Source organism: Mus caroli, chromosome 1, assembly GCF_900094665.2.
Source record: "Mus caroli chromosome 1, CAROLI_EIJ_v1.1, whole genome shotgun sequence".
In the NCBI taxonomy this organism is placed as follows: domain Eukaryota; kingdom Metazoa; phylum Chordata; class Mammalia; order Rodentia; family Muridae; genus Mus; species Mus caroli.
In genome coordinates, this window is record NC_034570.1 from 176,525,250 (window position 1) to 176,552,554 (window position 27,305).

The 27,305-nt window shown below is 46.1% G+C and overlaps 1 protein-coding gene and 1 non-coding gene across 3 annotated transcripts in view; one reads left to right on the forward strand and one right to left on the reverse strand.

The window, feature by feature from the left end:
* Window positions 1-27,305, reverse strand: part of Tgfb2 (transforming growth factor beta 2) — an 83,306-nt gene that overhangs the window by 44,503 nt on the left and 11,498 nt on the right. The window contains exon 2 of one of the 2 annotated variants that reach the window (XM_021160653.1): window positions 23,208-23,291. The exons of the other annotated variant lie outside the window; for it this stretch is intronic. Coding sequence (XP_021016312.1) covers window positions 23,208-23,291 — 84 coding nt within the window. The remainder of the gene's footprint in view (window positions 1-23,207; window positions 23,292-27,305) is intronic. 2 annotated transcript variants of the gene reach the window in all.
* On the forward strand, window positions 9,240-9,374 carry LOC115032412. The gene has a single exon (XR_003838087.1). It is a non-coding gene; the product is annotated as a small nucleolar RNA SNORA70 (small nucleolar RNA).

Below are 27,305 nucleotides of genomic sequence, written 5' to 3' on the forward strand. Positions count from 1 at the left end.
CCACTGGATAAGACCATTGCCACTCTGTACCCCTGACTCAAGGCTTTCCGCTGTAGCTCATGTGGCAGTGATAAGCCCTTCAGTGACAATCTTCCCAGTCTCTCGGTCAATGGGACGAAGATTTCTATACAGGACTGCTGTGTCTTGGGGGGAATTCCTATTGGCCAAAACCATGTTACTTGAGGAAAAACCCATAGCTTCCTTGTACCTATGACCCTGAGATTGCCTTAGAAGACTCTAGCCATAGTTCAATATGACCATGCATGCTCAAAGCGCTGAGTTTTCCTAAATGCAAAATGATAAATAGAGGTGAGGCATTATTACTGCACTAAAACTAACTTTCATAGAACAAGCATAAGCAGTACACACATCTGCAGAGGTCATTCCAATGAGAGATGATAAAATAGAACAAGCCCACTTCCATTTTTAACTACCCCCCCAACCTCCAACAAACAGTGAAGTCTTAACACACCTAAAATACTCAGACAGACGGTTCCATCATGCTTATCTCTGTATTCTGTGGCCCCAAACTACCTTTCCAGATGCACGAGCATTCTGTCGCCTCCTCTCCACTCCCTTGGCAGCCATGTACTGGGTTCTTTACCCTCCTCCAAGCAGACCATATCACTTCCAATCTCCAGACATGCCAAGCCCTGCTGGCATGCCAACATGTCGGTCATTCTTCACCTAGAAACCCTTTACCCAAGAGAAATGCTGCCCACCCTTGAATGCCCAGCCCATGCTCCTCCCATAGGGGGAGTATTTCTAGCTCTTTGAAAGCAAACCCAGCTACTCCTTCATGTTTTGACAGCATTTGCCATGTGGAGTACATAGTCCTATTTAGGCGTTTACAGTGGCGGGAGAGGGTAACACCTCCTTCTTACTTATCATTCTGGATTTAGCAAGTCTACTTACTTTCCAGAGCACAGCCATTAGTTATTTGGATCTAACTAAAGCTTTGTAAAATATTCCCTCAATTCATAGACTTCTGCACAGAAGTCCCATGTTCCTTTTGGCCATGGATCTTTTTAACATGACCATACATCAGAACTAAAACCAAAGGCTCTTCTTCCCTGGGCTTCAGCAGACAGCCTTGAGTCAGGGGAAGCAAATGATGATGTATCTTTAAACTAAAACCTAAGTGCATTCACAGCTAAGAACAACCCTAAGAATGACAAGAGTCACTAAATGTGAGCATAGCAACTGCTCAATAAATGTAAGGTCATATCATGAACACTGTTCTGGGAGCCGAAGAGGAGAGTTATGTATACCTTCAGCCAAAATCAGCAAGTCTTTCCTAGAAAGGACAGACTATAGGAGAGGTCACAAGTCTCAAGGCAGTGGTGGTATGGGGAACCTTGTGGATGAGACCCAACTGTTTCTCTGCCCCAAAGCCCCATCAAAGCTCTTGGGGACACCTTGTAACCATTGGTATCAGGGACCTGTGGCAGATCTGAGCATGACACAGTAAAGACAACTCTTAGGATACTACCTGCTCTTATGGTTACAAACATCACTGATGTGTATGGGTGACATGGCTCAGCCTGTGCTAGACCTGATCACCTGTCTGAGCCTCAGGGCCCACAAGACATGAAATAAACACCTCTTTCATGTTGTCCTTCCATGAGGACACTGTGGCATAGGAACACACACAGGAAAGAGAGAGAGAGAGAGAGAGAGAGAGAGAGAGAGAGAGAGAGCAAGCAAATGTAATGAAGTTTTTTTTTTTGTTTTTATAAAAGTGATTAGATCCCCCCTGCCCCAAATCCAGGTATATAAGGAAACTTCCAGCAAATGAAATTACCATCAGCACTTCTCATGGCTGAATACATGGACAAAGTGCTTTCTTAGGCATAATAACCAATCTTGTAGCCTTTGTGTCATCTGGTATCTCATATAAATGCCAGCATGTAGGTAGTGCAGACTGTGCATCAAACAGTTTCTCACCTCCATCCTTCTATTGGCTGAAGAACTGGAGTTTACCACAAGGCAAGCCACTGTTCAGCCTCATAAAGCCAAAACAGATAATTGGCTGAAAAAGTGACACAAGTCTGTTTGTCTCCAAGCCTCCACCTCATAAAGAGGTGCTCTGTAGTGCTTCAAGGGATAAGAGTGGTAAAAGAAAAAAGAATTCCAAGAACAACTCAAGCTTAGCATAGGGAAGAGCCTTCTAACAGAGCACGGGAAGGACCAAAGCCACCCTAAGACCCTGAGACCAGCCAATGTCTCCTGCAGTGAGATTCAAGGAGATAACTGGTCAGCAGGTCACACTGTCCTGTGACACAGTAGTCTGGGCTAGTCTTAATTGCTCCATCAGTAAAAGATGAAACGGGGCCAGGTAGCATTACCATGTAAGGTAGAACTTCTGAAAAGCCAATTTCGGTTTGGAAGGAGATGACATGAGATCCACATTGCTGTTCGCTCAGACGGCGCTCTGCAGCCAAGCCTATTGTCGTTTCCCATTCATAACTATCTGCTAAAGCCCAGAGAAGAGACTTCAGTCTCGGTTCTGACATGTGGATGCTAAACCCTTCATGGAAAATCTTCCAAGTCTCATGGCCAAGGGATCAAGGGTTTTGACCGAGGACTGCTGCCTCTTAAGAGGAATTTCTACTGGCCTCTGAAGTCATGCAACATTGAGGAAGACTCAATCTTGTGCGTAGCAACTGTGGATCACTTTATAGGGCTCTAGCCAGAACCAAATAAGGCCATTCTCGTGAAAGGAAGTAGTCTTGCTAATTCATATTGAATAAGCCATCCTCAGATGCCCATCTGATTATATGTCCTTATCTAATTCTCTGGTCCTTTAATAACGTTTAAGTTTCATCTTCCAGTCTGCAGATAAGGCAACTAAGGCCCAGAGACAGCCACCACAAGCTACCAGTGAGGGGACAGAAAGAGTGACACCCAGGCCCTAAACTCTCTTTCCTTCCCAATCACCACATGCCCCTCAAACTGGGAAGGGATTACTTAGGCTTCAGTGTGTAAACCCTGGCTTCTGTTGGGAGAGAGAGAAGATCACGCTGTCATGGTGTCTATGGATGGCAGTTGGGAATGCAGGGGAGCACTCCCTGGAAACCTCTCAAGCACCTGCAGTCCATTCTCAAATCCTAGTGTGTGGATCCTCCACACAGATCAACCTCAAGTTCAAGAGCACCATAGTCCTTAGGAGACCAGATGTGAATTTCACCATCCACCCTTCCAAGGTCAGAACCTACAGCCTGCACGGACTGTCCATGAACTTTGAAGTTAGGTGAATTAAGTAAGTGTTTAGTTGGTCCTGGGGAGGCCAGTCTCAGTAGGTCAAGAGTCAATCACAGTAGCCAAGTCTGAAAGACTTTCTTCATTACCATTTTACAAGTGAGGGAACTAAGGCTCAGAACCGAGGCTTAGGAGAGTGACACAGTTCCTTTAGCTTTCACGGAGGGAGCCACACTGAACCACACAACTCCATTTTATCAAGTGCCAAAGGCCTGGAGCACACCCTTTTCTCTGTCCTGCTACCACATCTTCTCAGTCTCTGAAGCAACAGCCTTCGGTGCGACCCCTTTACCTTAACCCTCCTTCCTTTCCTTCATGGGCTTTCCTGGCTCCCAAGTCCTTGCTTACACTGCAGTACCACCCTGCCTGAACTAAACATCAGAGACCACACAGCTAGTAGGTGGTGGAGCCAGGAAAGAATTGGTTTATAGTACACTGTCAGGCCTTCCTTTTAAGATTCAGGTAGAATTTATTACCCAAAATATAGGTGCTTGCTGTTCTAAAAGGTCTGGGTTCTCAGCACCCACATCTGGAAGCTCACAGCCACCTGCAACTGTAGTTCGGGGGATCTGACTCCCTCTTCTAGCCTCCATGGCACTATGCTGAAGTACACATACACACACACACATACACACACACACACACACACACCTAAATGTTTTTAAAAGAAAGACTAGAGTGTGTTTGATGTGCTTGCCTGTCTATTACTTTCAAATATCCCATGCACCGCTAATGCCTTTCCACTGTGTTGCTCTCATTGTCCTGAATCTACTTCAATACGCACAGCTACCTGGATTAATTCCGTATGAAAGAAAAGAACCTCCAGTCCTGTAAAACAATGCATTATGATAACAAAATTCATTAAATATAAGACACATACCCAAGGTTCAAGGCATTCAAAATACTTATGATGTTTAATGGCGTTCCCTCTCCCTCCCACCTCACCACCTTCCCCTGGGGCTAGGGATGGACCTCAGGACGATGCCTGTTCTGGACAAGAGCTCTACCACTAAGCCACATCTCCAAACCTTGCTTTTCTTTTAATGTATCAACATGATCTGGAAGGTGACTGAATTGCCATATGTGGTTTAAATAACCTTTCCATATGCCTTCTGCACATCTCATTGCCAGAGAACTAGTAAACATAACCACAGAGTTTGCACAAATTCTAAACTCTGAGGTGTGGGAAGGGTACAAAGGCAGAGAGGAAGCACACCTGGGATGATGCACAGTGACTCTGAGTGTAAGAATTCGGGGCTTTTCCCCCAATACATGTTCAAGCTCCACCTTTCCTGATGGGGAAACTCGAAGGGAGCTCTTCCTACTTGCAATACCCTCCATGGAAATTTCTTCAGAAGTCGCTGGCTGATTCTACTGCAACTTCGAACTTCACAATTCCTGACTCATGGCCTGTGTCCCACGTCTTGTAAGTCCCCTATGCAATCGCTGGGGCTAAACCCTTTGATTAAAAAGGAAAAAGAAAGAAACAAAAACACACCCACACACTCATGATTGGTGAGTTGATACACAGCTCAAACAAGGAGTGTCAGTTCTTGGGGATTCTTATCAAGATGCCCAGTGCCAAGAGAGCACGTGTCATGCATTGCCTGTCACACACACGCACACACACACACACACACACACACACACACACACACACACGGAACTTTTGGAAGGCGAGTCAGCAATCACTCGTGGACAGTTTCATCCTTGTCTTGGTCCATGTAGACTGCTACCGCAATAGGAGAGGCGTTTTGAGAGACCCATGCTTTGCGGCCTCACCCTGTAGGAGGTTAGCAGAGTCACAGGAAAATGCCCATTCTAGCGCACGCTGACCAGCAGAGATTTCAGAATCTGCCAGAACTGAGCCCATCCATGCAGTCAGGTTGGACTGGGTAACGGAGCCCTCAGTGTGTCTCAGATACCTGCTTTCTAAAGTTGGGGTGAGGAGGGAAGAGAGAACAAGCTCAGCCCGTGCCGTCCACCACAGCGTTTGCAACGGGACATTCTCAGAAGAGCAGAGAAGCCGGTGGTGCCCGAGGATCACCAGAGCCTTGGGCTAGGAACAGGGACTGACGGCTTTAAGAATTCAGCTTCTAAACTCAGACTTCTCTACGCAAAGGGCAGTGCTTCATTTCCAGTTCATCCTTTTATCTCTCTTTTACCTGAACGTTTCCAATTATGGAAAACCATCCTTTGGATTTGGTCCCCATACCCCAGTGTTCACAGGACACAGTGGCGCTGTGAGGCCAGCAGAGAGAAACCTGATTCTCCACAAAGAAAAACCCCGACTCCTTGCTTTACTTAAGAAGTGAGAGTGGTTGCTTAGAAACAGCCATCCAGCCAGGGGTGGCCATCAAGGACCTTTGTGAATACAGCCCTGCTGTGCCTAAATGTGTGTCTTGGAGCACATCTTGTCCACGCTAGGGATGGCTGCTCTTCCATGGACACCACTCACCAAAAAGCTTCACTTCACACCTTTGCTTCTAGAATTTTCCACCTCCAGCTAAAAATATTGCTTTTGGGGTGAGATTCAACCAAAGCAGAACCTTCTGAGGCGAAAGGACTGGTAGCAGAATAAAGAACTCCTGCAAGGGGCCTGGGGGGCGGGGGGGGGGGGGGAAGAGGTCCTTCTGTTTGTGTTTCCAGCCTCTTTGGAAGGCAGCCCTGGCACTGCAGGGGGTGGAGGGGCTCATGAGGACCTTGCCTGGCAGGAAAGAAGACTGCATTTTCACAAAAGCACATCAAAGAGAATGTGGGATTATTTTGTGGGCAAATTAAGGCCAACAATGGCAATCCAACCCACTGGGTGTCTCCTAACCTTAGGTCATCAGGTGAAGGGATGAGACTTAGCTGAGACAAGACATGGGCACTCCTCTGGCACTTAGGGATTTCTTCAATCTGAAACTAATTCTTCCCTGCCCTAGTCTCAAATGCCCCTTTGCATGCATATGTTCCCATGTACACGTACCCATGCTTTCTTGCACATGCACACACGCAGACAAAGACACACCTACCTAAAAGATCTCATTGGAAGCTCTAACAGACACAGTGGTCAATACAAACCTCTAAAACGCTGCCTCAAATCCCACAATCACTTTAAATTAGAAGAATATTTTGTGTGTGCACCTGGTGTATAAATGTGCACATCTGTGAGTGAGACTGTGCACGGCACATGTCTGTGTGTACCACAGAGCATGTATATAGGTTGAAGACAACACATAGGAGCTGTTGTCTCTTTCCTTCACCCAGGTGAATCTGGGGTTGGAACTCAGGTGGGCAAGCTTGGCAGCATGTATGTTTACCCACTGAGCCACCTTGCTTGTCCTCAAACCTACTCTCCTTCAGGGATGTCATAGAGATCCCAGATGGCCCAGACTTCTAGGGTTTGTCTGTGATCTTGTCTTCGGTGCCAAATTAAGATGTAAAGAAACTTAAGGTTTGGGATCCAGCACACGTGGATTCAAGCCTGGCTCTACCAAACACCAGTGTAGCCTTTACCAAATGACTTAACCATTTACTCAGTCTCCAGGAACCTAAGACCATAACATCTGACTCCTAGGGTATATGGGATGGTTAAGGAAAGGAAAAGAATGGAAGACACGGTAGGTGGGTTCCTAGGCCTGTTTGGCTCTGCAGGATGTGGTATTAGCATTGCTGGCCTTATACCAGCTAGCTGCACTAACCAGGGACCTTAGAACAGCACAGGGTTAACAGTGGGTCATACGCGTGACTCAGCTGCACTTTCTTCACAAATAGAGGAAGAGTTAGCAGAGTCTGCCTTATAGGTGGTGAGGATAAAATAGAGATAAAAGCATCAAAGCAAAATATTCAACACAGCCCGGCACGTGCTGAGCGCCCCAAGTGGTTCAGCTCTGCTATTTCCTCCCAGATCCCGAGTTGCATTGCTTGTGGCAAACCTTCTTTTACTTTCCCAGGTAATCCCCCATCCAAATATGCCTCTGGTTATGGAGCCCACATCCAGCACCTATGCTAGTCCGTCTCTGCTCTTCATCTTGGGGGGAAAAAAATCTGTTAAATCTTCCACTTACAAGGTAAGAGGCCTGGAATGTTCGGTATCTCAGGCGGAGCTCGGTAGTGTCTTGGCACCGAGACACACACTCTCTGCAGCCTGGGGCCAAACTACATTTGGCCACTTTGTGCAATTCAAATAAAGATACTGAAAATCTCCCAGCTTATAAACGTTGGACTGCTCGCTAATCAGAGGACTTAGTGTGTGTGTGTGTGTGTGTGTGTGTGTGTGTGTGTGTGTAAAGGCTCCTAACAAGAATTTTGTATATGGTTATCTCCTTTCAGTTTGAGACCCTAGCGTATTCGATCCACTTTGACTAAAAGTTTTAGGTCAAAATGAATCTATTTCTAGACGGGAATCTCTTTCTTCAACTATTCAGACCTGAGCTATTTTCTCCCAAGGGTTTATGATGTGATACATTAATGACATCGGAGCCTTGGGTGACATAATTAGACTTGAGCTTCCCCTTCATGGGAGTGAGAGACGGTGGTATCTTTGGTGGGTGGGTGTCATGGCTCTGCCATTTAATCATCTGAAAAAGTAGTTTAGCCTCTCTTTGCCTTGGTTTCTTCAAAGAGAAATGAAGAAAATACAAATCTCATGACTGCCGGAATCAAACGAATCACAAGTCTCCACAAATGCTGGCCACCGGAAGCTCTCCTAAGTATCGCTGTTACTGCTGAGCAAGCACCAAGTGTGGCTAAAAGGAACACAGCCGGTTCTAGGCAAAGGGTACCTGGCTCCTTAAGGAAAAGCTTTAGATTCAAGGGGGCTTTTCTTCATCGTTTATCAAATAAACTAAAGGCACACAAAGAAAGGTGTAAGTGATATTATAGACCAGCCTGTAAGCGTTCATCCTGGTCTTCTCCAGTGCAGATGTCATAATAGCTGGACTCTTCACACACACACACACACACACACACACACACACACACACACACACACACACACGTGGGGTGGGGATTGTGGGGGAGGTCTTTCCATGGCTCCTCCTTCCGCACCTTCCATTTTGCCTCACCCATCCCTCCCCAGGTAGTCAGAATTTATTCCCTAACAGGTAAGGAAAACATAGCGAAACTGTATGTGTTTCTAAGGAGCTATGCAGAGGTGGTACCAGGGAAGGCCTAAGCTCAGCACTTATTTTAATGGAGATGTGAGAAGAGGCCAGAGCAGCTTTTAATTCAGTGACATCTTCAGGGGATTGCAGGCTTCATCTTTTCCATCCTGTTATCCCGAGAGTAGAGCTTTCCCCTGGGCACAGCCACCCACACAGGGACTGGGTAGGTCTCACCTTCCCAGGGGTCCTAGGTGGAGAAGCAGAGGGGGGGGGGGTGCCAGAAAAGAGTAGGACTTCTGTTCTTTACTTGAAGAGGGGTACATACCTCCCAGGGTGACATAATATTAGAAGCACAGGGCTGAATGAATCACAGTGCTGACATGGGGGGTGGGGGTGGGAAGGGATGTCCTTGTGGTTAACCACATTTTACTGGGGATTTTTATTGATTGCTGTTGTATTGAAAGAGACATGACTCAAAGGTACCGTATCCACAGTCATATGAAACACTGGGTTCTGGTGGGATTCAGCGGCTATGGATGTCAAGAACCACAGCGTGGGGTGGGAAAGGGTTTGCTGACGTCACAGTACCTGCTTCTCAACCTCTGCTGCTGAAGTGCTTGCTCTCCCTTCCTTCCCTGTGGCCGTGGCTGACTTGGGCTCTCTGAACCTGAGGGATGTTTTCCCTCACAGGTTGGCTTTGTCTGCCAGGCCACCTCTCCTGTATGTTCACATTGTGCTGAGCCTATAAATCCATTTTTTTTGTTGTTTTTGTTTTTAACAGTCTGCGTTGTGTGTCATAGTCCTTTTACAAGTCTATCTCAACAAATAGAATACTAACTGCCGAAAGGCGGGGCTAACAAAATTGAGACGTCAGAATGAATAAAAATTCTGCAGTCAATTAGGCCAGTCAGGTTCCTTTCCTCATAGGGGCCCCGCATGCAATGGCCGAAAACAGCAGCCTCCTAAAGAGTGTGTGCAGCCTGTCGCCTACGTGGATCACCCTGAGGGACTTTGGAGACAGTTTTCTGGCGGATGTTCACATCTCTGATCTCAGTGGCAGGGACGGTAAGGTATGCAGGGTACCTTAGGGAAGCCCCAGGGCACTGTTGCCAGAAGTCACACGAGCCAGGTCAGCCTGCCCGTCCATCCGGCTGCAACAATAAGAAACATGCAGCCTAGACCCTGTGTAAAGCCAAGTTCAAGTTCCCTGGCTGCCTGCAGATCCACGTCTCAAAGCGCGGCTTCACCCAGTGTGACACAGATGGATCTGAGACACACAGTAGCTCAGAGGAGGATCGTTCACAACGGCCGTGGGGTCAAACACATCCGCAGTCAAACCACAGTTCCCTTGGATGAGAGGTGGGTCTTACACTCCTTAGTGCTTCATCGTGTTCTCATACACCTGGCCAAACCATATTCCGTGATAAACCCTACATCCTAGAAAGATCGATAGCAGCAGCAGCAGCAGCAGCAGGGACAGTCCGAGGATCTGAAATAGACCGTCCGAGAGGGGACTTGCCCATTCTCTTGTCTATAGGCCTTGAGACATCTGGGCTTTACAGTCCACTCGGCAGGACCTTTGCACCTTTCTACTTGAGGCCTGTTTTCCTCTTCCAAGCAAATAGTCTTCCCACAATGCAGTGCGTGCATGGTGAAAATGAACTGAATAAATGAGATAAAAATGTTCCAGGTGGTGACTTTCAGGGACAATCCACGAAGAACTTAAACCAAGAGGTTGAAGGGGTGAGATAGTTAATTTGCTATCCACTCAGGGGCGGGGCGGGGGCGGGGCAGGGGGCGGGGCGGGGCGGGGCTGGGAACACGGAGGAGGTAGCTCTGGGAAGTGAGATGCTAGGCTACCATCAGGCCCTCAGTTCAGTCCCTAGCACCTGTGTTAAAAGCTGGGTGTGGTATGGCTGCACAGACCTCTAATCCCTGTAACCCCTATAGGGAAGTAGAGCTAGGAGGGAAGCCAGTAGCTTCCGCCTTAGTGAAAGATCCTATCTCAAGGGAAGAAGGAAGTAGGTGATAGAACAAAACACCCAATGCCCTCCTCTGGCCTCTATACACATGTAAAGAGCATATACACACAAATTATACACGACATACACGCATGCACAAACGCACACACGTTAGCTCGCGTGCACACACACAATTTAAAAACACAGGCTATCTACTTTGAGAAAGCCTTACTAATACATAGTCCTTTCAGGTGAGCTCTCAGTTTTCTGCCCTGACAAGGAATACCATTCTACCCTATTCAGGGCTTTGACCAGTCTTTCTGAGGAAGCTGGAGTGCAGCTGGTGGAAGCTCACCTCATATCTTCTCTACTGGCACAGCTTTAAGTGAACGCAGTCCTATCTCTGAGTAGCTACCACACCATTGTATGGTAGAGTTCAGGAGCTCTCTTCCTGCCGAACTGAAAGTCTAAAAACCCCATGCTCGGATGCTTTCTCCATCCACCTCCCCCGTAGCTGCCATGTCTTTTGGGATTTCTGAATTTAACAGTCTTTAGATACCTCGTATTTCTAAACAGTACCTGTAACATTCTTACATACTCTCCTGGAAACGTGTCCCTCTCTTGGCTTTTCTGTACCATGAGGTGGCATTGCTCACACCTCTCAGTGTGTATGTCAACGGTGTGGTTCTAAAAACATGAGCTGTCACTCCTGCTTCTTCAGTTGAATTCTCACAACAGAAAAGCAGGGAGGTTGAGGGCTTCAACCGTGGCCAGGAAATGAATAAAGGAAGGGAAATCCGGCCACAGCCCCTACGAGGGACCGAGTATTGTGAATTAGATCACTCTCTTCTTTAAAATTCATTAAAAAGTCAAATTTAAAAACAAAAATCCACCTTTTAAAGGAAAGAAAGTGAGGCTCTGAAAGGGGAACAGGCGTGCGGGATTTTAACCTGGTCTCTCCATGGAAAGCCTATAGTTTCTCGACACTAGCTCATAATTTCATTGTCACACACAAGACAATTGTCCGGCAGAGGTTAGGTCCCTTTCTTAGCTTATTTCTTAGCTTGGGGAGGGAGGGAGTCAACCAACAAAACAAGACATTAGCATCTTCCGAGCTGAACTGGAAGGACCACCTTCTGTTCCACAAAGCAAAAGTAAGGGAGTCCCATTACAGACACTCATCTGTCTAGACAGATGACTAAACAGGGGTCCCTCCAGGGTTACACTTGAATTTCCTCCATTCAGCCTGTTGGATATTTAGCAATAAAAAAAAAAAAATTAAAGGGAAGGGAAAAAACCCTCTATTTAAAGGCTGCAGTTCTGTTCTAACCCCTCCTCCACTGCTAAGAGAGTAGTTTAAAAGTCATTTCAACACAGACTACATGTGGTAAAAGTCTCAAGCAGAAGTCAGATTGAGACAAAGGGGGCCCTAAAAATACTCTGGTGAAGGCTGGCTACAGATACAAGAACACAGGCCTGACTGTCCCTTTATAGCCCTCGTGACAGCAGCTTGAACTCTTCGAGGGAGCCGAGTCTCATCCAGGTATTCCTGCAGCTGGGGACAGGAAGCCTCCATAGAACCCCTTCATATGGGCTGGGGCGAGAACGTCTCCTCTCTCTGCTCCTTCAGAGCCCCAGGGATGCTGAACTTCCCCTAACTTATAAAAAGAAAAATACTATATAGGGGTTTTTTTCCTTTGAAATTAGCATAGGAATTTTGACTACGATTACACACAATCTATGAACCGCTTTTGGTGGGATTCCACAATATCAAACAATTCCCAACTACGGGAGGTCTTTCTATCGTCTAGCATCTTCCTTAATTTCTTGTTTGGAGTTATAAAGTTCTCACTACAGAGGCCCTTCACCTCCTGAGTTAAGGTTCCTCCAAAGTAAGTTTTTCAAAGTCATCACAAATAGGAGCATTTCCCCGATTTCTTTCTTGGTGTGCTTATCATTAGCATGTAGAAAAGACTATTCACTTTTTATGTGTTAAGTCTGTATCCTGCCTCTTTGCTGAAAGTATTAACTCTGACAAAATGTCTAACTGCCTTCTAAATATTTATGTGTATGCCTATAGACAAATATTACTCTCGTAAACAGAGCAGCCTTTCTGACCATTGAACAGGAGTAAATACAGAGAGCCTGGGCTGTACATAGGATGAAGATACACGATTGCTCAGAGCTCAGACCCACATAAGATATTTGTGCCATCTCCTCGGCTCGGGGACACTTCAGGAGATGGGTCAGAAAGAATGTAAGAACAGAAAGATAAGGAGAAGAGCTGAAAAAGTCTACCACTGGGCAAGACACTGCCATGACAATCACACCCTCACCACAGATGCACATCTACACAAAAATGGGCCTATTGTTAACAGCTGGGCATGGAAAGGGGAGGAGGGAAGGGGCCCTGCCTGCCACTGTTGAGCTATCTGCTGATAGAGTCAGAGGGAGGGAGAGTCATTGCCTTCAGCTGTGTACCCACTGGTGACACTATTGGGCCTTGGTTAAACTAAGTGGGTTATAAAACACAATGGAAAATCATGAACCTGGGATGTGCGGGAGAGTATAGGGCAGAGAATAATTAGACTACGTTATATACACTTACAGAACGGCCAATAACGAGATTAATCAAAGAAAGAAAAATACAACATGGAGGGGGGAGTTAGCATGCCTTCATTAGCACAGAGAAATGGAAACACAGGCTGGTGGTGGTCAAATTATTATTATTATTATTATTATTATTTTAAAGCCTATTAATTAGTACTGCTACACTTAGGGGACACAGTGTTCCTCCAGGTAGGCAAGTAGGAGCTGGCCAGTCTGCCACTCAGGGAGAAATGCAAGCATCCTGTGACTAAAGCCTGCCCTCCCTCTCTCTTTTTCAGAAGCCCGCACCATGATGCACAGTGCCTTGCAAGTATTATGGTGCATACTTGCAAAAAACTCAGTCCCTGTCTCATTTAACAAATATTTATTGGGCTCCCAAATCTGCCGCATTCCTTCCCATGTGTGGGGATTGACAGGCTTGGCAGAAATGGCAATGGAAAATTTTGAGACCTACTGGTTGATCCTACCGGTGCTGGTAGGAGCCTAATCTTTCAGCAGGTGCTAGAGAATCAATGCACTCTTTAAGCAAGTGGGGAGTGCTCAAATTCGCCAGGCTGAAAACAAAACAAGGAGAAAACAAAATCAAACAAACAAACACCATCGCCGTTGTCTACACAAATGTAAGGACTGTAGATTGTACACCATAATTATTGACCAACGTAGGGAGAACGATAACACACTTGTCATGCATCTCATGTGCAGGAAAAAAAAATAGTTTTTGCTCTTCAAAGGAAACGCATGAGCCCCTGCTTCACCCTGATGTCTGTGTTTGAATCCATGGATGTCTGTCACAAGCTTCTAAGAGAGATATACTGTAGCTAAGAAACTGAAAAGAAGAGAAAGAACACATCTTTCCCTTTGCTGAAAAATGGCAACTTCCTTGTACACAAGACACACATGGCTCCCAGGCCTCCGAGTCTGTCTCTCTGTCATCTCATTCCTACAAATAAAATCTCACTTAAACTTGAAGCTGTATCCCTGAAGGGAGAGCTGCCTCTTGAGTCAGACAACAGCCCGAGTTCATGCTCTGCCGCTGCCATCTATCATCTGTGTGACTCTGGGGAAATGACACATGATCTCTGTAAGCCGTACTTCCTGCCTATAAAACTGAATAACCGTGGTCACATATAGGGCCAAAACAGACATTAGCCCAGGACCCAACTAATTAGCTACTATTAGCAACATCATTCAGAGTTTTGTTTGTTGTGTGTCTAGGTGCGTACCTGGCTGTGCATCTTCATGTATCTGTGGGTGCACATGTATGTATGAGCAGGTAGAAAGGAGAAGACAACCTGGGCGTCATTCCTCGCTTGCTGTCCATGTTTCTATTTGACACAAATAAGTTCTCTCACCGGCCAAGAACTCACCTAGTAGGCCGAGCTGGCTACAGTGAGTGTAGGGTGGCTTCTCTTCTCCCAACTCTTGCAAGCTCAAGTACTAAGTTTCCTAGCCCCACACCTGACTCCAAAGCTAGGATTATTAGCACAGAGCACAGACCTGGCTTTTTTATGTGGGTTCTGGAGATGAAACTGGCACCCTCATGCAAACCCTTTATAGCCTGTGCTATCTGTCCTGCCCTTATATTAGTAACGTCAGAACCCACTCTCTCTGCCAATCAACACTCCCATCCTAGATCCCTCAAAATATAACAAAATAGCTAGGCAGAACCACAAGGATTTATTATAAGCAATAGGTATTCCCCACAAAGAGGTTCCCAGATCACCTAGACAGCCTTTTGAAAGCTAAAGATTCTAGGACCCTCCACAGATGACTAGGTCAGTACTTCTGCAGTTGGTCTGCCTGTAGCACAGGTGATGTAGGCTTCCCAATTGACTTGGATGCACAATGGGGGCTTGAACTCTGAACTAGCGCTACCATGCCAGGACATGAGTGCTTTTCTTTGTGGAGCTCAGACAGAGTCAGCACACCTGTAGGTAGCCATGCTGGTGATTCACCTCGCTCAGGGTCTGAACAACAAGCTCCTCTGCTTCCTAACAATGAATGCTACTAGAGTTGATGACCCTTGAAGTCACCACAGTCTCAGATCCTCTGGGGGCCACCTCCAAAGTTCCCCAGATAAGGACAATGGATAAAGTCAGTAGCAGTCAGTCTTGGGAAAACAAGCAACTTGGACTAGAAGGACCCCTGCTGCTGCTGTGAGCCCATGTGGAGTCAGCTCTACTCTGGAGCAAAGACACAATCCAACCTAATATTAGAAAAATATGCTCTGACCATTTAGATTTCAGAAGGATCCAAAACCAATTTAGACTCCAGTCGGTGGACAAAGTTCACATTCAGCAGACCGGCTCCGGCCATTGCATCATACACACAACAGGGCAATTCAGAAATACAGATGTCCAGCCGTGTGCAAAACAATGCTTTCATTTTTTTCTTCTCCTTCCCACCACTGACCCCCGAGAGCAGGCTGGAAAAGCTTAGCATCTGTTGTTACTAAGAATAGGCTGTGCCGATGGTTATTTATGAACTCGTAAGACATATGCTACCTTGCTCACTCAGGGGTCCCCAGAGCAGAGAGCTGTCATGGCAGTGGGGCTCACACAGCAGCAGCCCTTTCAAGCCAGAGCTACTTACTTTCCAGTTTGCTCACTGGGTACAGCAGGTGAGAGCCTGACTCTAAAATCTGTACCTGAAGTGTCACTATCAGGAGACCAAAGTTCTAGAGAATAACATGATACAGGAGGCTTCAGCCAGAATGACGTTCGCATAAGATATACAAGGAACAGATCTGGTTCCCTCTCACAAGCTGCTAGAGACTGAGAGCCTCAGAGCCTCAGAGCCTCAAAGATGATGAGCCAGAATCCTAGCTGTGGACAACCTCTACTACAGACACCTCTGAGCATGTCAGAACTAGGACAACAATTTAGGACCCTAAGGTGAGGGAGGTCACCGCTTCGGAGGTAAGCCTATTTCAGCATTCTTCCAACCATGCCTCTGATACCAGAAACACGTGTCTTCATTGAGGGAACAAGCCATTATGAAAATAAAGGCAAGTGAACATGTATATCTCTGTAACATCTAGTCACTCACTTTTCAAAGCTGTACAGACACAGTTTGGACCGAGTTCATATCGACAATATAGAAAATTTTCAAGCCTGGTGAAACCACCTCTCTTTGCCAACTCCACTACCTACCCTATGATAGACAGTGTCATTTGTTTAAAATGTTGGCTACCCTCTTCTGTGGGCCAATCCTCACATTCCTCATCCTTTCTCTGTGCCCTTTCCTAATGCTACTAAAGTCATTCTTGGCCATGTGACTTGTGGAATATGGATAGGGACTGTCACCGTGCCTAAGATAGAGTCCCTGAATGGAGATCTTCCAGAGCATGGTATAGCTGGCTCGGAAGGCGTACTAAAACAAGATGAATAACAGATACACATTTACTGTTGGCCATTGGGACTGACAGCAGAGCTTCCCAGGTTGACCTTGAGCTTAAGAGTGATACTGTATTTCACAGAGTCCAAACGACTATAGCACAGCATTGTGTATGTCTCCAATTATTAGGCTAAATACATCTTCTCAATGAACCAACTTTGAAAAGCAAGCCCTTCATATAACTCTTTAATTCTATCCTCCAGCCTCAGTCTTTCAAGACTTACAAAAGGAGGGCTCTTGTAGACGCGCTTCAATTTTTTCAAAGACCCTGGGAAGTTTTCCTGGATGGCTGCTTCCTGACTTTTGTCATACAAGTTCACCGAAAAGGATAAATCTGTTTCCAGAAAACATAAGACACTTCCTGTTGCTGCCAGATGGCCAAACTACAAAGTACAATCCCAAAGGTCATCGTCCAGGTTCGAATCCCATCCCCCTCTCGAAGCTGTCCTTTACCTCCCTAAGCCATTGTTAAGCAACACTTTTGGCCTCTGGGATGCCTTGCTTGAAATCAATCACATAGTGGTGGCTTTTGTTTGGATGTTTGTTTTGGACTGCCTAAGTTCCTTACTAGGTTGTAGATTCCCTGAAAGTGGGGTCTGTACTAGTTAACCCTGTCAACTAGATACAGCCTAGAGTCATTTGAGAGGAGGGGCTCAGGTGAAGAAACACCTGGATCAGACAGGAAAGTCTATAAGCAATTGCCTTGACTGTTGATTGATGTAGGAGGGCCCAGCCCACTGTGGGCGGCGCTATCTTTAGGTCATCCTGGACTGTATAAGAAGACTAGCTAAACAGGAGCTGGCGAAGCAGCCTTCCTTCGTCATTTCTGATTCTACTTCCTGCCTTGGGTTCTCGTCCTGTCTACCCTCAATGATGGGCTGTTACCTGAAAGCCAAATAAACCCTTTCCTCCCCACGTTGCTTTTGGCCATGGTGTTGTTAGAGCAATAGAGAAGAAACAAGAATAGAGTCTATGCTATACTCCTACACTGGCCATCTGTAGACTCCATTGATCTTTCTTGTTCGGATAAAGGAATGAAATCAACCTCCGAGTGTGAAGCCTTTGTGCTCAGAGCTTGAATTAGACACCAAATTTGGCCCAACAGAGATCTTTTTGAGTGATTTACATGATCCCTGCTTTAAGAACTGACGTTAATACTTAAAGAAAGGTATTCTCGGTTTATTTTCTTCTATTGGGCTAAGCTGGGCAGACCCAAAGATTTGAGAGACTGGCTTTCTGCTTTGCACAGTGAAAAGCAGACTGTCATCCTTGGAGGCTAAGGCATGATCACCTATGAGTGATCTGTGTTCTTGGGCACCGAGTCAAAGGAGACGATTACTGAACATTACAACAAGCATACACTCCTCCAAAAGCCGCCTTTTCAAGTTTGTCAGTCCAGGATGGGAGGCTTTGGGAGATGTTTTCCTGTACAGAGGGAAGGATGCCAGGATAGCTCCTGGTAAGAGGAGAAAGAAGTGAGTTACTGATTACTCAGAATTACTAATTAAAAGCAATCAGGAACAGCGAGATGGCGCAATAGGTAAAGGTCCCCACAGCCAAGCCGGGCAACCTGAGTTCCACACAGCCAAAGAGAGAGAACTGACTTCTACATTGACCACATGCATATCTGTGGTACCTGACGACGCCTCATGCCACCCTACACCAAATTAACAATGGCTTCCCCTCACACATACACAAATGTTCATGGCACATGAGCCTGTGCACACAAATATCATTATGGTACAGATTTACATGGGAGTGTCCTTGGAAGGTCTCCCTCCCATGCCTTACAAAGATCTTGCTGGACTTTCTGCTTCTACCTGGGTTACTCTGTGCTCCATTCTCAAAGCAGCAGGCACAATAAACCTTTAGTAAAGCCACCCTGGCTTTCAAGAAAAAGCCAAGGCTCCACTGGCCAACAGGACCCTGCATGAACATTCCTTCATTTGCCTTCTACTTCCCTCTCCTAGGATACTTTTGAGAACCCCAGGCTATGCCAGCTCAGTCTGGCTGCTTCCTTTGCAGCTATGGTCTTCTCTCACAGACACTCTGCTCTCCTTCCAGGACCTGCTTGAACATTACCTTCTTAAACAGCTCTCCCATGCCCTGCCTGTGTGAAATTCTTACTCATCCCTCCCTCCATTCCCTTGCTCTTGTCTTGCCCATAGAGCGCTTGCACATTTACCAGATTGAGCCTTTTTCCTTTAATCTTTGTTGCTGATTGCCTTCTATCGGCAGAGTTACGATCTCTAAAGGCTACGGTTTGCTTCTGTGGTATCCACTTAACGGCAATATCAGGACTACAGTGGTGCTCAATGAAAGCAGACCCTCAATAGATTTTGTGAAATAAGTTAGTGTCTTCTAAGAAGTCCCCTCTTTACTTTTTGTTTTGCCATGATTGCTGCAAGCAGTGGATGCTTGTTTTAGGATTCTCTCAATGACTGTAGTTAATGTAGAGATCTTTCTATTAAAAGCGTGTTGTGGAGTAAAATTCACCCTCTCAGTGGGTCTCATGCCGCAGCAGTGAGGTAAGTCATGGGAGGAGAACTGGGCAGTTCTCTGAATGGTGTGGTAACTGAAACTGAAGTCAGAGCCGTGCTGAAATGTTCCTACTGTAGGATAAGACTCAGAATCCCAGGTGGTTCAAGAGTCGCATCAGAATTCTGGGAGGCACAGTGTTGCACAAGCCAATAATTAATTCTCATCAGCTCTAATACCTTTTCGAAAAATATCATTTGGAAAGCAAAAACTACAGTTATCAGAAGAAGCTTAGCTTGGTTCAGACAGTGGAGTTTACATTCTGTTGGTCAGATCCTAACCTCCATGGGATGTGTCAGAATGAGAACTCAGGTCACAATGAGGACCTCAGTGTTTGGACAAAACACCACCCTGGGAAATTATCTTGTGTCTATACATATCTTAGATGCATTAAACACACTTTGGGGGCTGAAGAGATGGCTCGGTTGTTAAGGGTGCTTGCTGCTCTTACAGAGGAGCCATGTTTGGTCCCCACTCCCTACAGAGCAGCTCACAACTCCAGTTGCAAGATTCAAGGCCTTCCTCTGTGCTCCTTGGGGACTGTATATGGTATACATACATGCACACAGGCAAAGAAAGAAAAGAGACAACTTCACACATATAAAATAAAAAATAATCTCCTTCATATCTCACAGTTGCCTGGTTGAAGGCACTTGAATGAAGAGATCACTCCCTCATCTGATTTCAAGATGGCCTCTGCTACCCCACACCCCTCCGCCCCCACCATGCACCTAAATCATTTCCCTATACACTCAAAGCCCTTCCCTGTGGTGAATCTGAAGCAGGGGCTTTGCACAATGCTTTACTAACAGTTCTACCTCAGTGTTTGTAGGTACACTGGAAAATGGAAGGCACAAAGGGAAAACTCCGATTGGGCTGTGGGTTCAGAGGCCTCCCTTGCAGCACCAGCTGATCAAACAGAGGTCCTACAGCATCCGCAGCCTGCCACGTGGGCCTCCGAGAGTAAACAGGCCAGCAGCATCAGAGGGGCCCCTGGCTCTCACAGCTGCCTACTTCAGTGACATCGGGAGCACCTGCAGACTGTTTAGAGTTTGCAACCTCCCAGCTGCCCCCTCCCAGTGCTTCTGACTCACTGGTCTGGGACAGGCCCAGGGAAGCTGCCTTGGGGTATACAAACACAGGCTATGCTTGGAATGGCACCTTTAAATCTTTGTTTTTTAAGACTTATTTATTTTCTTTTGTGTACATCTGTGCACTATGCCTGTGTTTGGTATCATGGAGGCCAGAAGAGGCTATCAGATTTGCCTGGAACTTGAATTACGGATGACTGTGAGCCACTACAGGGTTACTGTGAACCAAAACCAGGACCTCTTACCTCAGCTATCTCACCAGCTCTCATTGCTAAATCTTAATGGAGTCACGGAAATCTTTACATGATGGGAGACTGTTAATCTGGGTACCCATAGAGAGCGGCGGTTTCCCTAGTGTCCTGGGATGGTAGACATAGACTCCCCACACCTAGCCTCCTCTAGGATTGGGCACATCCAACCTTCTGACATTTGCAAAAGCATGTTGCCATTTACAAAGGTCTCCCTTGGGAACCACATAATTGAATTTTTAAAAATTGCAAAAGGCAAAACAAAACTCATGAAGTTTTAAGTAAGTTTGTGTTGAGCGGCATCGGTAGCCATCCTAGGCCAGATCAAAAGATCCTGGGGGTTGAACAGATTTTTGGAGACCAGCTTTTGTATTATATTAGAAAACACTTACACAAGTTAACCTCATATAGATAGATAGATAGATAGATAGATAGATAGATAGATAGACAGATAATTGGGGATGATGTTCTATAAGATCACCGTCTCTGACAAGCATGGGAAGGAGACTGAATGCTTCCTCTTCCAGGGCATTGTACAGATCAGCCCCATTGCCAGTGTCAGACACCTAGATGTCGCCAGCACTCAAGTTACAGGATAAAGAAAGGCAGATATCCCACCCTACTGCTGCTGTCTGCGCCCAGTGTCTCTTTGAAATGGAGGAACAGTTCAAACAAAGTGACAGGGCTGACTCTTGAGCTGGCCAATGAGGCCCAGGTATGCTCCTGTCTTCAACTCCCTGGGTTACATGTGTGTACCATAGTGCCTGCCATTTTTACATGTGTTCCGAGGATTGAACCCAAGCCCTCCTAAGAACAAAGCAAATGCTTCACTGACTGAGCCATCTCCTGGTCCTCTGTTAAGGGGTCTTGCCTGGAAGACCTGAAAGCGATTTGTCATGTGGGTTGGAAAAGCCTCCTAGTACACAAGGAGCTATCAAAGCCAGATCCCTGTATCTCTTCCTTCACCTTCAGAGATATTCAAGACAACTGCAGCATCCCAGAGGAGTGCTAGAGTTTCGCAGCATGTCTTATTCACTAAATGAAGAGGGAAACTCTGAGCAGTTACTAACTGAAAATAACTGCAACCAAATGGGAGAATGCAAAAAGAAAAACTTGTCTAGAAACTGGGAAAGGGCTCAAACCGATTGCTAGCTAGGATTCAGTCTGTTTGCTGGGCAGGAGAACGGGAGGAACCTTCTACCGAGGCAGTAGGTAAAAGACTTACAAAATGAACAGGCTTGGGTCCCCAGAGAGAGCAAAAGCACAGGTTTGGAGCCTGTGGTTAGGGGGGAGAAAAGCCAGGTCACCCCCGAATTCCAATGTCAGCCAGTTCTGAGAGAAGGACAAGGGACTCACTAGTCCACACTACAATTTCTTCTTACAAGAAGAAGAAAAAGAAGAAGAGGAAGAGAAGGAAAAGAGGATGGGAAGAGGAAGAAGAAGGAGAAGAAAAGAAGGAAGAAGAGGAGGAAGAGAAAAAGAGGAGGAAGAGAAAAAGAGGAGGAGGAGGAAGAGGAAAGGAGGAAGAGGAGGAAAAGGAGGAGGAGGAGAGGAGAAGGAGAAGGAGAAGGAGAAGGAGAAGAAGAAGAAGAAGAAGAAGAAGAAGAAGAAGAAGAAGAAGAAGAAGAAGAAGAAGAAGACAACGATAACAATGACGTTCTTCTGGTATTAACCTGGTCTTAGGATGGGTGTGTGACCTGGGTAATGGGGCTGTAGAGAGGATTTGACCAAGGTTTGTCTTTACTAGTTTGCTTCTATCCTCTCCTCCCCCAAACACCAGTCAATGAATGGCACAATTAACTCTTAGGTTTAGAGAGTGGAATGAAATAAAAATTCAGAACTGAGAACCCAGATGTAATTTGTCCCTCACAAGAGCTATCTCAGTGCAGAGTCAACATTTTACTGATTTTCTTCCCACTGTTCCCTCTAGCCACTGTGGGCCCTTCCATATCGAAATAAAACCACCAACATACACTCTTAACAGAACTGGGGCCATTGTTTTTGTTTTGGTTTGGTTTTGGTTTTGGTTTTTTCATTAGAAAACCTCAGCTGCAGCCACTGTATGTAACAGTGGTTCCTAAGAAGCAAAGCCAGGCATGGAGAGTTACAAACTGGATCTCAGTAGAATCACCTCCCCCATCCCCCATGCCTATGTAGAACCTCCACACACAGTTCGAGTCCTAACTTGGTCTATTTCTTTTCTTCCTGTGTATGGCTCAGAAACAACTCAACCACTGGTTTCCAAGAGTGTTGGCTTACTCAAATCTGATTTTCTGTGGACTCACTGTCCAGAACACAGTACACATTCAATCAGTGCTAATGGAACCAGTTGGTGGTCCAAACAGAAAGAAGTAGAGATCTGTGGTTCTGGTGGCCCGCATTCTAACATGTGCTGGTTAGGGGCTTACACCTGGTCTCCAGGCTCAGCTAGCTGAGAGTCTAACCTATCACAATCCATTTTTCTCATGCAACTCAGACATGTCAACAACGAAAATCAGAGATGATGGCATTAACACAACTCTCCCAGAAGCCTCCTTCTGCCACTCTGAAGGGCAGGGGCATGGGGGTGGCCTTCTTTCCCTTTGGTTCTATATAAGAAGCATTAATTGAACAGCGACAGTGTGTCAAAAACAGGAATGCACACACAAAGTCTGTAAAAGGGACCCCCTCCCCATTAACATAGAGGCCTTACTCCAGGGTTTTCCAGAAAATGGCCTCTGTGGGGATCAAAGGATCAATATTTTAAATCCCGTTGTGATCCCTGGCACACGTAGCTCACACTCGGTAGTAGCCATTCTTGCACATGGGGCAGCATGTCACTTCAAAGCTAGTCATCAGTCATTCTCATGAAACGGACCAGAAAATTCCAGGCACTTTTGTGACTGCACACCTACAAAGCTGTTTCTCAAAATCCTGTCTCCCCTCTGACCAATCAATTCCCCACTGGAGGCACATATAAAAGACTGGGTATCACCATGTCAAAGGAGGAATAAAGTGGACGAGTGTACTCACCAAGGTACCCACAGAGCACCTGGGACTGTCTGGAGCAAAAGCTGCCCACTGAGCCAGAGGGTGTTGTAACAACTGGGCAGACAGCTAGGAGTTTTAAAAAGCAGTCATTAGCTATTTTACTGAAGACATGCCCAGCCCAGAGCTACACTAAGATTCCAAGTAGTAAAGGGACTTGCTGGCTAGTCTTACCATCCCCCACACACCATCCCTCCAAACAGCAGGCATCTGGTACCCAGGGTGGGACATTAAACAGTCCAATTCTCAACTCCCACCCTTGATTTCTAGTTCCTGATCTCATGTCATGCCTTACCCAGCAGCCCACATTGCTCAACACAATTGTCCCGTGAAGGTGCACGGGTCGTGAAACAACAGTTTACAGTTTGTATACTGAACTGGGGAAATGTAATACCTTGCATTAGACTAAAGAGGAATGGGAAAGGCCTTTACCCGATTGGACGGAAGACAGCCTATCATTAAGAACAAAGCTTGAACTTCTGTTTGGCTGGCCTAGATTTCATGGTTCTTAAAGAGCACCTGGCCTTAGTTCTCTTCCGCATATGAAAACCCTTTCACCTATGGGTCAGAAATCCAAGGGTCTGCTGGTTTGGAGCTGTGAATCTATGGTTTCAAATGCTGACACATGTTGAAAGAGACAGAGCTCGCTGTCCTGATAGCCGACAGAGCTGTCATGACTTCCAACAGAGCAGCAATCGGCCTTAACTGAGGCTGTCTTATTCTCAGAGACAAAAGACACCTACCGGAACAAACAAAACCCCACACATGTATGCATGTGTATCAAAGGGAAGAGAAAACACTAATGAATATTCAAAGTAGCAGCTTCCCTCTTGCCACAGGATTGATTGTGTGTGTGTGTGTGTGTGTGTGTCTGTGTGTGTAAGAGAGAGAAGATGCAGATTAAAATCTGTTCGTTTCCCATGAATTTACCCATGCTTCTGTATTCAAGAGATGATAAACATGTCCTCCCCGGCCCCCAGGATGCCATATTTTAAGGACTGGTAGATAAAAGGCAATCTCATGATGCAATCCTATTAGTTATCTGGTTTGTGAAGTGATTGAAGCCTACATCCAGATCCAGCAGGGATGCAGTCCCATTCCGGCACTTCGCCCGGGTTTAGAATCCACGAGCCTTCTGTTTGTATGTCTGTATGAGTGTATCTTCAAGGAGTAACTGGCACCCGTCAGACCCGACTAGAACCTACTTTTGACGGGACAAAGGCTGGCATGAGCTTCCTCCCACTGCACTTTAGACAACGACAGCTCTTCCCACACTCTGTAACTGACCATCTCCAGCATTCACCCCACTAACAAGACCCCAGTGACAGATGTTCACACATGAACAGATTTGGCTTTCAAGACAGAAGAACATTCTTTGGTTTGGAAACGGGGCTCCACTCAGCTGGTATGGCTGGGACAATGAGGGCTACGGGTGATCCTTTCTCTGCGCACAGCGCTGTCACGTTGCTACCATATGCTGCTTCCAGCTCGCATCTGCGGCCATGTGTCCGCCCCAGTAAGCGACTGTACTGTTTAGTTTTAGAGTTTCTCCGCAGTCTGACAGGGAGAGTATCCCTCACCCTGCATATAAATTGTTTGTCCCAAGATTAGCAAAGGGGGCTTTTCTCTTTCATATCTGACCTTTACAAAGCCGTGCTGAAAGTTATCCTAAATAAAAATCTTAAGGAATATAATCAGAGACGGGCAGAGATGCAAAGCCAGCGGCTTGCTCCTCTGTGTGATGGCCCTATGCATTACTTGGGGGGAACCTAAGGCCTTTCCCCGGGAAACAGCACCTTCTTCAGGCCAGTCCATGCCCTGATACAGAAGAGACACCATTCTGCCACTGAAGTTAGAAGGCTGACGGTGCCCAAAGTCATGTAGATCACAGGAACGCTTATGAGAACAAGGAGAGGGGCGTGCTATTCTTGAATCCTCTAAATATGCACCTTTGGTTTGCTGTCATCGCACTATGAAGTTGCAATATTAATATCCCCCTTTCCCCTCTCCTCTTGTCTTATTCTGTTGCCTACTGTCTGCTTTTTAATCAGGGCCCCAGAAAAGGGGATCTCTGGTGGAAGCCAGTATGACAGACAGTAAGATCACCAACTGTGTGGCTCTATAATGAGGTCAATAGTGACTTCTCCGGCCACAGGAAGAAGTCCTGACTGTTAAAATAATCATTATTAAACTTCTATGTGATTGTATAAGCGGTGACATGGATAAATGAAGCTCTGGTTATCCATGATGCTTCTAGACATAAGAAATGCTGTGAAAAACCAGAGACATTCAGTCTTAGAGAAGATGGATGGCGTTCAAAAGTGCCTGGGTGCTAATACGTTGAGAAAGAGGAATATGAGTTACAGAGACTACGAGGTGGGGATAAAATGTTTAGCACAGACCCTTCCTAAAATAACTAAAGACTATGATGTAACTCACAAGAGCTCTGGGGTTGTTTTAGCCCAGGACTGGTAAGACATGAAGCAAACCCACGACTTACAAAGGGACACTTTTCCTTTGATGTAGCTGGTTGGATGACCCTGGGGGACACTGAGGTGTAGCAGAAGGCCTTTCTAGAGTCTAAGAAGCAAAGAGTGGAACTAGGAGTTTTCAAACTTAACTATGCCCATGAGTCCCCTCTGGTGTTTGTTATGAATGCAAATTACCAAGCCTTTGTCTCTGGCCGCTCCTGGTTGTAAAAAGCATTCCAGAAACCTCCATCTGGCCAAGGAGGTCAACAGCTCCTGGAGTGCCTCCTTTAGAAACCACCTGGGAATGCTGTGCGGAGTTCATTGGGTGTAATTAAATGTCATGTAAAACTCTCCGGTCCTCCGAATAGTTAAGACAACAGGTTACTCTTGCAGAGGACCTGGATTCAGTTCCAGTCCCTCTGTGATGGCTCAAAACTCTCTGCATTTTCAGTTGCAGGGCATCCTATTCTCTCTTCCGGCCTCCAAGGGCACTGCTTGCACATGGTGCACATACATGCATGCAGGCATGGCCATACACATAAAATAATTATATCTTTTTAAAAGTCTCAATAAACTTCATGTCAAATTAGCTCCTGAGAAACCCTCCCCAGCAATCCATTCAAGCATCCATGGTATCTCTTTAATAACAATAATTGCACAGCTGGGTTCTGCCACTACCTAACAGTACTAAACTACAATGAGTTTCAACTGCTCTTAGAATGTTGCTACAACTGTTACTGGGCAAGACAATCCTGTGGCTTGACTCAAGGCCCTCGTTGCATGATGCACACTTGTGAAATGAGATCTGGCTCTGCACACATCATTTCATTACTGACCATGATACTGTCTGACAGTGGAACTCTTCTGGAATACATCCCTGTCCAAGACACAGCACAGGCTTTGCAGGAAGCAAAGAGGCTGTTCAGGGTGCATCCCCCTTAGGTCCATCTAGTGACTTTAGCAAACTAATCACATGACTAAGGGGTACAAGAGTGGGCACTGTTCAAACCAGCAAGGTTTGCTGGTTGTTCTTAATGCTTCCAGATGTCTCAGATACAAACAAGACGCTGAAAGATAGGAGCAACTTAGGGGTTTCACAGACACCTCGAAAGGTGAGACATGCTGGGGCTTCCAGGATTGAAGGCTGGAATTCAGCTTTAGTGCTGCCCCACCACTTCCAGACCATGAAAGGGTTTTGTAGCCCGCCTTCCTCTGTCCCTGTCCTCAACTTCCAGAGCTTCAAATGCCAAGGGATGAGCTTGGATGTTTAAAGACACACCAATGGAATCCCAAGAGACATCCCTGGGGACAGTCCCTACCATAAACGCTCTTCCTCTGCAAAGAAATGGCCTTTATCTGGGATTGATCCTTTCTTCTTCTGGCCAGGGTCAGAGTACACTGTATGAACTATTTAGGACTTTCTGAGCTAGCCTCTTAATTACAGAAATTCCTTATAACTCAAGTAGGAACAACTCCGGGGCGATCGTGAAGATGTCAAAGCAGAAGTGACAATGAGATAGAACTGGTGGATGAATGGTGGACAGCCCTCTAAAAAGAAGAAGAAGAAGAAGAAGAAGAAGGAGGAGGAGGAGGGGGAGGAGGAGGAGGAGGG